General features: G+C 48.1%; 1 protein-coding gene across 1 annotated transcript; it reads left to right on the plus strand.

The window, feature by feature from the left end:
- Positions 1-2,457: 2,457 nt before the first annotated feature.
- ATP6V1G1 (ATPase H+ transporting V1 subunit G1) lies at positions 2,458-5,899 on the plus strand. Its single transcript, XM_069873324.1, has 3 exons — positions 2,458-2,607; positions 3,952-4,052; positions 5,413-5,899. Exons 1-3 carry the CDS (start codon positions 2,526-2,528, stop codon positions 5,584-5,586), a joined length of 357 nt encoding a protein of 118 aa, XP_069729425.1. The 5' UTR covers positions 2,458-2,525; the 3' UTR covers positions 5,587-5,899.
- Positions 5,900-10,375: the final 4,476 nt, after the last annotated feature.

Below are 10,375 nucleotides of genomic sequence, written 5' to 3' on the forward strand. Positions count from 1 at the left end.
TGGAATAATTTCATGGCTTTTGCAGAGGTCTGAGGTGAGAGGAGGGCAGGGGCCAGCTCAGATTCGGAGCCAGATGAGAAAACTTCCATTTCTAGGGTATTGTTGTTGTAAAATAGCTTCGATCTGGCCCAGCTGAACCCCACTATGTTTTTGGCCATGACACAATTGGACCTGTATTTTTTGTCCTTCCCTTTCTGCGCTCACTGATAACCCATGCAGCCCTGAGCTGCATCCTCGTGGCTAAACCCTGTTTGTGACAGATGACTGGGCACTGGATTTATTGGGTTTCCCTTCTGCCACCCGTTTGCTCGCAGTGGCTCTTCCTGCTCCCTGATCACGCAAAATGCTGGGTCTCACGCATCCTTCAAAACACAGATTTATATTCAGAGCTCTTCTTTCCATCTTTCCTCTTATCTTCCTTCTACTGAAGCAAATATAACGCTTGGTGGACAGGCCTGCTAAGCCCATTTAGTTAATCGCTGGGCCCAGATGAAGGTCACCCTGCCAAGCACTCATAATTCCTATTCTGCACTATAAATATGCATTTGATTCATTGTCTCCTGTCCCTTCCATCACGGGGGATGGAAGAGGCATGCCAGCAGCCCGCCATTCCTCCCTGCAGTGATGTGAGTCACTGTCACAGCTCTGACGCTTCATCTGCGGCGATAATTGTAAATTATCTCACCACTCTCTTCCTTGCATTCAGTCTAAACCTGCCCTTCTCCAGTTTATAGCCATTGTCCCTTGTCCAATCACTACAAGCCTTTGTAAACGGTCCCTCCCCAGTTCTCTTGTAGCCCCTTCAGGTACTGGAAGGTTGCTATAAGGTCTCCTCGGAGCCTTCTCCTCCCCAGACTGAACAAGCCCAACTCTCTCAGCCTGTACCCATATGGGAGCTGCTCCAGCCCTCACATCATCTTTGTAGCCTCCTCTGGACCCGTTGCAACAGCTTCATCTCCTTCTTATGTTGAGGATTCCAGAACTGGACACAATACTCCAGATGAGGTCTTGCAAGAGAGAAACAGAGGGGCAGAATCACTTCCCTTGACCTGCTGGCCACACTTCTTTTGATGCAGCCCAGGACACAGTTGGCCTTCTGGGCTGTGAGCACACATTGCCGGCTCATGTTGAGCTTCACATCAACCAGTACCCCTAAGCCGTTCTCCGCAGGGCTGTTCTCTTTTATGAACACCTCCAGTGATGGAAACTCCATCACTGCCCTGGACAGCCTCTACCAGTGGTTCACTACTGTCAGTAAAGAAATAGTTCCTAATATCCAATTTAAGCCTCCCCGGTTGCAACACCTGGGGGTGTTGGTTGACAGCCGACTGAACAGGAGCCAGCAGTGTGCCCAGGTGGCCAAGAAGGCCAATGGCATCTTGGCTTGGATCAGAAACGGCATGACCAGCAGGTCCAGGGAGGTTCTTCTCCCTCTGTACTCAGCACTGGTGAGACCGCTCCTCGAATCCTGTGTTCAGTTCTGGGCCCCTCACCACAAGAAGGATGTTGAGGCTCTGGAACGAGTCCAGAGAAGAGCAACGAAGCTGGTGAAGGGGCTGGAGAACAGGCCTTATGAGGAACAGCTGAGAGAGCTGGGGGTGTTTAGCCTGGAGAAGAGGAGGCTGAGGGGAGACCTCATTGCTCTCTCCAACTACCTGACAGGAGGTTGTAGAGAGGAGGGAGCTGGGCTCTTCTCCCAAGTGACAGGGGACAGGACGAGAGGGAATGGCCTCAAGCTCTGCCAGGGGAGGTTAAGGCTGAACATTAGGAAAAATTTTTTCATGGAAAGGGTCATTGGGCACTGGCAGAGGCTGCCCAGGGAGGGGGTTGAGTCACCTTCCCTGGAGGTGTTTAAGGCACGGGTGGACGAGGTGCTGAGGGACATGGTTTAGTGTTTGATAGGAATGGTTGGACTGGATGATCCGGTGGGTCTCTTCCAACCTGCTGATTCTATGATTCTATGAACTTGGGGTCACAGATGGTCCTGGATGATTAGAAATTCCCCCATGTGTTCCTGTTGGCGATGAGACCCCTGGGGCAAGATGCTACTGCCAGGAAGGGACCAGAGCTTCTCCCAGTGGGGCTGGGTGCTGATGGTGATGTGCACCCTGGATTGCTCCAAGACCATTGATTAAAGACCATGGAATAAATACAAATAAACTCCTACCTCTTTAGGCAGGTGTCAGATGGAGGGAGGCTCCCTGCAGGGGCGGGGGGGGCGGGATGGAGACAGGGGCGGGGACATGGGCGTGGGACCAATGCCCTTATAAGGGAGGAGGGGCGGGGCCAAGTCGAGGGGGAACCAGGGGAAGCGGCCATGGGAAAGGGGCGTGGTCAACTCCCTTGTAAGGAAAAAGGGGCGTGTATGAGGCGTGGTCAATACGGGGGGGTGTGGCCCGGGCGATGGGGCCGGAAGGGGCGTGGCCTCCCCGCCGGAAGTGGCGGGGCCGGGGCGGGGCGGTCGCAGCGCGGGCGGCGCTGCCGGTAGCGGGTTTCGGGGCTGAGGGCGCGGGGCGGCCTCGGTCATGGCGAGCCAGTCGCAGGGCATCCAGCAGCTGCTGCAGGCCGAGAAGCGCGCCGCCGAGAAGGTGGCCGAGGCCCGCAAGCGTGAGTACGGCCCCAGGCCGCGCGGGCCCGGGGGAGCCGCTGGCAGTGAGCGGCGGGGGCCGCGGGGCCCTGGAACCACGGGAGGGCAGGGCCTGCCCGGCCCCCCGACCCCTGCGTGGACAGGAGGGTACGGTGGGAACCCGGTCTCCCTCAGCCCTGGAAGGAGCGCTCCCCGGGAGGAGAACGCCGTGTAAACCCTCCTCACGGCAGCAGGGCCAGCAGCGGGGATGCTTCTGCCTCTCTGTGTCTTTCCTGGCTTTAACTGTTTTTTATTCGCAATGAAAACGGTTTGTTTCTGTGCTGGGCTCGAGATATTTCGTTGAGCTAAGAGTGCTACCCCTTGGGGATCCGAGTTGCTTTTCTTATTGAGAGCAATTCTGCCTACAAAGACCACGACTTTTACAAAACCTTTCTGCTTTAAGCATTTTTATCTTTTTTTTTTTCTTTTGATTGAACTTAGCTGTGTTTTGGTTCTGTCCCCTCACAGGGTGGTGAGAAATATATTATTATATCTCACTCTAATGATAAAGGAGGTCTCCAGGGAGACCTTAGAGCAGCTTCCAGTACTGAAAGGGGCTCCAGGAAAGCTGGGGAGGAGCTCTTGATCAGGGAGTGCAGGGACAGGACAAGGGAGAATGACTTTTGAGCTGCAAGAGAGAAGATTGAGAGGAGATGAGATCTCAGGGAGAAATGTTTTGCTGTGAAGGTGAGGAGGCCCTGGCCCAGGTTGCCCAGAGCAGTGGTGGCTGCCCCATCCCTGGAGGTGTTCAAGGCCAGGCTGGATGGGGCTTGGAGCCCCTGATCCAGTGGGAGGTGTCCCTGCCCATGGCAGAGGGGTTGGGACTGGATGGGCTTTGAGGTCTTTTTCAACCCAAGCCATTCTATGATTCCATGATAATCTTGGAAGAGAGGGTGTAGTGGAAAGTCCAAGAGGGGAACTTGATGCAGTAGTTGTTTTTTCTGTTGGTTGCACAATTGGCCTGAGGTGAAACTAAGACTTAGTGTCCTTTCTGATGTGCTCTTTGGCATTTTTCAGTTCCATTCACATCAGCGAGGCTAGGCCTGGAGGTTGTCTAATGTATCCAGAGAACCTCTCCAGTTCTTGCTGATGGCCACTCATTGCATGGTGGACTTGGCAATGTTTTGGTGGTACACAGGGCTACTTCAGGCTGAGACCGCAAGGCTGGAGGGACTGTGGTGTCCTGCTGTTGCCTCCTACAGAAGGACCCGCTGCGATAGCAAATGCTGTAGTTATTGTTTTGTATTGGGTAGCTGGAAATGTGTGGGGAAATACACTCTTCAGTACTTTCTCTTTATTTAATTTGATCTGTTCCTTGGTTACAGGGAAGAATCGGAGGCTGAAGCAGGCAAAAGAAGAAGCCCAGGCAGAGATTGAGCAGTACCGTCTGCAGAGGGAGAAGGAATTCAAAGCCAAGGAAGCAGCGGTTTGTTTCCTATATCATTCACTGTCATGTACTCAACCCCTTAGCCTTGCATTCGGGGTTACTTGCTCTGAGTGCAGCCCTTGGGGTGGAAAGCATTGCAGGAGGAGTACTTCTCTCATGGCCTGTCTTTGACGTACAGCCACGTGTCACGGAAAAACCAGTGGAAATGAATCAGAACATGGTGTACTGCATCTCCACAGGAGGAACTACTGACTGGCAGTGAATTAGCTCAATAACCTCATGTCCTGGCTAGTGCCCTGATGGGTAGCAATCACCCAGAACCTGCAGCACAGAGCAGTGTCAAAAGCAGGCCAAACTCACTCCTGTGATAAGCTGTTTTCCATGATGCTAACGTGGTAGAAACCGCTTGCCTCTTTGATGTTGCTATCTTGCTGAGGCAGTCCTGAGGCTTGTGTTCTTCTTAGCAGTGTTGCCTGCTGTGTTTTCCTTCCATTCTGAGCAGAGGAAGTGTTCCCAAAAGGTGAAGAACTGCAGCCTTTTAGCAGCCGAGGGCCGTGACACAATCAGGATCTTTCCACCGCCTGTGTGTCTTCTCAGTTCTGGAAACTTCACAATATGAGCTGGCCACCCTCCCCTCTGTCCGTCCCCTGATTAACACCTCCTCTCTCCTCCTGCATAAAAGGCTTCGTGTCAGTAGGTTAGGATTAATTTTTCACAACCACTTAGCTTGGTTCACCAGGCAATTCCAGGCTAATAAAGTGCGCTTCACTGCCTGTCAGCTAGTTCTATTCTATTTATCCTTCTCCAGAGAGGGAAGCACTTTGAGTCCCAGAGTGTTGGTCTCCTTCAGTGTACTTTTTCTGTGCTTTTTCCCTCTGCTTACAATGGGAATTAGCTCTCTCTGTCCTTGTGTATGGAACAAGAAGGGCATTGCAAGCTGGGAAAGATTCCTTGCTGTGTGTGTCAGGTGGCCCACAGTCCTGTTAGGGAGGCAGAGATTTTTATAAAGATTCTCCAAGGGTAGAAGCAATGGGATGATGGGAAGAGTGTGCTTAAACTAAATTATGAGTATTACTTCTCTAACAGTACAGTAACACCCAGCAGTGCCCAGTTCCAGTTGCCAGTACAGCAGGACCTTTATTTCAGTTACTCTTTAGAAGCCTGTGCTCCCAACTGGCATGGGCTGTGAATGAAATATAAACTTGGGTAAGCTCAGTGGGAAATAGGAGTAGGGCAACCAATGGTATTTTCATTTTTCTGAGTGCAGTTTTTTCTCCTCAGCAAAGATTAATGGTTGAGATGCAGTGTGGCAATCCAGAATAACGAAATACAGGTCTAGGAGTGGTGTTTTTGTCAAACAACTCGCATGTGAGCATGCTCTTCCCTTTGGTATTTGTAGGCCCTCGGATCTCATGGCAGCTGCACCACTGAAGTTGAGAAAGAGACCCAGGAAAAGATGAGTGTGATCCAGCAGAACTTCCAGAAGAACCGTGAGGTGGTCCTTTCCCAGCTGTTGTCTCTAGTATGTGACATCAAACCTGAAATCCATGTGAATTACCGCATCAACGGCTAGTAGAAGAATGAACAAGCATACTAGAAATGCTAGTAGTAACCTGGCCAGGTTTAAACAGAGAGCCTGTGCCGGTAATTGTTAGGCCTGTGTAACTGTGTTCTTGTTGACCAAAATGCATTTTTCAGTGTGGTGTTAACCTTCATACAGGGATTTAACCTTGTAAGAAGAATCCTCTGGCTGTACCAGTGCTGGCTGATAATTTTCAGGTGCTTGAGTTTCTCTGTATTGAATATTCTCTGTATATTCTGCTGTTAGCTTGAGTTACAAGTCTGGTACTCTGACACTTGAAAGTAAAACCACTTATTTAACTCCAGAGCCTCTAGTCGGTCGTCTTGTTCCTGCTAACTTGTTCTGAGAGTGCTGAAAGGTCTCACTGTGTTGCGTGGGAGTTTGGGCTCTGCAAAGAAAGAGTAAGAGAGACAGCAAATGTCTGAAGGTCGCAGCAGGTGAGTTAAAAACCCATTACAGAGCTCCTCCTCTTGGCTCCAGTCTGAAGCTTTACCTGCCAAATCCTTCTGAAAAGTGTCAGGAGCAAATGTTCTGGAGGCCGTTAGGGGAAGTAAGATGTTGTGAGTTCACTGGAATTGTTGGATAGCCGGGTACTGGGCAGCAATTGTCCTTCCTTTAGTCAAGTCCTGGTCACTGCTTGCTAATACCTAAGTCATACTGCATCCTGCTGCACTGGGAACAGCGTGAAATAAATGTGTTCGAGTTGCCTCTGCAGTGTGTTCTAGCTCTTTAATCAAAAGCACACACAAATACATCAAGAGGTTTCAAGTTTTGGTGGTTTCTTCCACTCTCACCACCAGGATATGCAATAGGGCTTTGCTCTGTTGCGTTTGGTTTAAGGCCTTTTGCAGAGAAGAGACCTTGATGAGCATGTACCTGATCAGACCCAAGAGATGCAGATCTCTGTGAGAAACCTTATAGGTGCTCTTCCTTAGACAGAGGACCTATGGAGTTTGCTTGGATTGGGAGGGAGGGAAGAAGGATAAATGAATGTTGTAACAAAGGAGCAAATGTCTACCAGCAGTCACACAGGGCAATGAAAGAATAGACCATTACTGTGTCTCCTGTTGTAATGTTTTATGGTAGTGTGCTCTAGTTCTGAGAGGATCTCTTCAGGAATTAAAGCTATTAAATGGATTGTAAAATTAAAACAAAAGCCTCCTGCAACGTCAAATGTGCCAGGCTGGGGAAGAAGCCAGGTCAGTACAAGGAGAACAGGATCAAAGCAGTTTTAATCAGTCTGGTCTAATGATTGGAGAGGTGCTATGGCCTCATAAAAGGTTGCAGCCATGCTAATTCCAGTCTGTCCTTTGGAGATGAAACATTTTTTCCTATTGAGAACAGGTGCTCAGACTCCAGCATGATATTCCTGATAGAAACCTTCCTCGCTCCAGGCTGTAATTAGCAATTTTGTCCTGTTTGTCAGTAAAAGACTGCTGCTTTTTCTGGAAAAAACAGTGTGTGTCCCACTTTCTCACTTGGTTCATAAGTTTCCCTTTGTTGATGACTTTCTACTCTTGCTCTATGGAATAGTAAGAGGCAAGAGAAAAGTCAAAAACCCTTCTGATTGTTTCCTCTTGGCAAAAGACATTGTGGAGGTGTTCTCTTTAGAACATTGTTGCAAGAATATCCATTTATTTTAATATTTCCCTGAAATTTAGCTTCTTTGAGTGACTAGACTCTACAGCTTTGCACAGAAGCGAGTATTTCCAGTTGCTGCTCTCCAGGAAGGCTGAGTTTGTTTGCGGTGTAGATATTGTTATAAACTGAGGTTCTCTCCATACACTGTGATGCTCTGCAAATGGGAGATGGACCTACTGCTGTCTGTGCTGGAAAACTACTCTGCAGGAAACAGTTTTCTACTGACAGAGGTATAGAGTTGGACGTGCGACTTCTTGCCTCTGAAATCTGATTTTCTTAGACTTTGTGCAGCAAGTTTGATTAGTAAGAGTAAAAACCATACTAGCTGCTAGTCCAAATCTGTCTCGGAATTCTGCCTGCTGCTGATCTGCCTCCATTAATCCCTTGCTGAGGTGGCCCCATGTATACGAGCTGTAGGTTGCTCTTGTACCTCAGAAAGGTCCGGAAGCTGCTTTGAGTTCATCTACTGCTGTATGACTCCCTTAATCTGAGCTCTCATCCCTGGAAACGTCAGCCAGTGGCCAAGACAGCCAGAGTCCTGGTGCTGTATGGAGGTAAGAAATGGTCAGTGCTTGGGTCTCACTCCTTTTGTGGGTGGCTGCTGCTGCTGATCTCTCCCAGTTCAAAGTGCTTGCAACTACGCGCTTTCCTGGGATTGATGCAGGCATGTTGGGATTTACACGGGGCAGTCACATCCATGTTCATCAGCAACGATTTGGAGTTTATTTTTGTGGCATTTGTTTGCAGACAGCATCTATATCGTTCTAGAGTTAATCCTTTTTTGCTTTTAAAATTCCGTAGGCAAGGTGTTATCTGCACAAGCACCAGACGGACAAATGGCTTGTTAACACCGGAATGCGAGGGTCACCCGAGTGGCTCACTGGGCAGTTTGAGGTACAATTAAGACAGCATTTGTGCTGCTTAAAGCCAGAGTTCAATATTTAAGGCACGTCTGTGTTGACAGAGCTTGCTCCCCACTCAGGTCATGCTGTTTGGCCTGAAGGTTGGCGTCTTCTTAAATTTAAGCAGGGAGTTAAAATGCTCAGCACCGCTCTGGGAGGGGAGGCAGGGGGGAATCAAAGCTCCTCATCCTGCTCAGGTCTGCCACCTCTGCTCTGTCTAATGATGCCTGGTATCTTTTTGGTCAGTTCAGAGCCAGTGTGGGTTTGATCTCTTGTGGATTTGTTGCAGTTAAATCCAAAAGCATGTGAGAAGGGACTAGTGATGTGCAGGAGGGATGAAATGTGTGTGCAGTGATGTCAGGGACCCAGGACAAGGGGGATGGTTTTCAGCTGAAACAGGAGAGTTGTTAGATCAGATATTGAGAAGAAGTTTTGTATTGTGAGGGTGGTGAGGCAGTGGCCCTGGTTGCCTAGGGAAGTAGTGGCTGCCCCCTCCCTGGAGGTGTTCAGGGCCAAGTTGGATGGAGCTTTGAGCCCCTGATCCAGTGGGAGGTGTCCCTGCCCATCGCAGTTGGGATTAGATGGTCTTTATGGTCCCTTCAAACCCATACCATTCTATGCTTCTGTAAAAACACACCCTGATTTTGACTGACCTAAATACTCTTGTGCTCTCTGCCTGTTCTTGTGTTCCACCATGCAGTCCTTACTCTAGGTTACAGATAATTATGTAGAAAGAATGGTATTCCTCTTTCTTCTCTCTGCCTCTGATCATTTCTTCTTTTTGTCTCTCTTTTCCTCATCTGGAATCTCTTTCCCTTTTAACTGGCATCACTAGTTCATGCGTTAATGCAGAATAAGAAAGACAAGCCTAGAACCTGGCTTGTTCCTGGCTGAGGTTTTGGCTTCAAAATGTTAAAAGAAAGTACAATCAAGAACACTGAAGATCAATGATTTGCTGAAAAAGTTCCCCAAACTCATCCAAGAAAGGAGCATGGCGTAATGTTTTGTTGAGGTTGAAAGGAGAAAGTACTAATTTCATGCGGAAAAGATTGTCTCTCGGACTGGCATAGGACTAGAAAATAAATAGGTATTAAATTACATTTGGCTGTCTCAAAATAATCTAATAAAGCACCTGCTGGATCGATAGCTGAATCATTATCCAAGGCACATAGCAAGCTTTCCTTCTAATTTGAGATGCAAGGAAGCGATTTTTACATTACCATAATAAAAAGAATAATACTTCAAGTCTTCACAGGAAAAAGGCAGAAGTAGGGAAGAAACCCAAGAACCACACTTTATGCCTTAAACAAGTGTCATTTTTCATTAGAAACTGGTGATTTAGGGATATCGTGAGCTAAAGTTTTTGTATTTAATGACTGTCAATCTGTCAGCTTTGCTGAGGTGTTTGACAAAAAAGCCCAACCCAGAGTCTGTGCAGGAAGAGGGGAGAAGTAAGACAAGGTTTTCAACAACTTTGTTCTCCTAATTAAGGCTCACTGGGCGGGGAGGGGGGGGAAAGGTGGAATATTTATACACTGAAAATGCAGTTTCATCAAAAGCAAATGAGATGTGCTCATGTTGACTGCTGCTCACCGCTGCAGCGTGCGCAGCCGCAAGCAAGGCTGAGGTAGGGAGGACCTGCAATCGCATGCAGCCCAACTGTGAATAAAGCAGGAATAGCAGCGATGCTTTCTCAGCCTTTTATATATCGCAGAAGGTGTATTAAACCAAGTAATAAATACATAGAGAAAATGTGTTCTTGGGATTCAAAATAGGAAAATGCAGACTAAGGAATCTATAACTCAGTATTTAAAGCAGTGGGACTCGAGAAAAGTGATCTAAGAAATGGTATTGAGAACATGGTAGAGGCTGAGGTTATCCCAGAGGACAGGAGATATCAGTGGTTATTGTCAGACTGGGAAAGCACTGCAAATGCAGATATTTTTTTCCTGCAGTCAGGTTCCCTGTAATATATTCATTAAAGCAGTACAATGGAATAAGGAGTACAGTTATAATACATGTCCAGGGCACCAAGCTGGGAAGATACAAACAGTACAGAGGACTGAATTGCAATTCAAAACGATCTTGATAAATGGGAGAAATGATCTGAAACCAATAGCATGAGGCTTCCTGAAGTCTAACGCTGAACTAAGAAGGGAGAAATCAAATACACAAACTCCAAGCAATCAATAACTGGCTGTACAGCACTGCCCAAACTGTGAAAATGAGGATGACCC

This window comes from Phaenicophaeus curvirostris, chromosome 20 (assembly GCF_032191515.1).
Source record: "Phaenicophaeus curvirostris isolate KB17595 chromosome 20, BPBGC_Pcur_1.0, whole genome shotgun sequence".
NCBI classification, from domain to species: domain Eukaryota; kingdom Metazoa; phylum Chordata; class Aves; order Cuculiformes; family Cuculidae; genus Phaenicophaeus; species Phaenicophaeus curvirostris.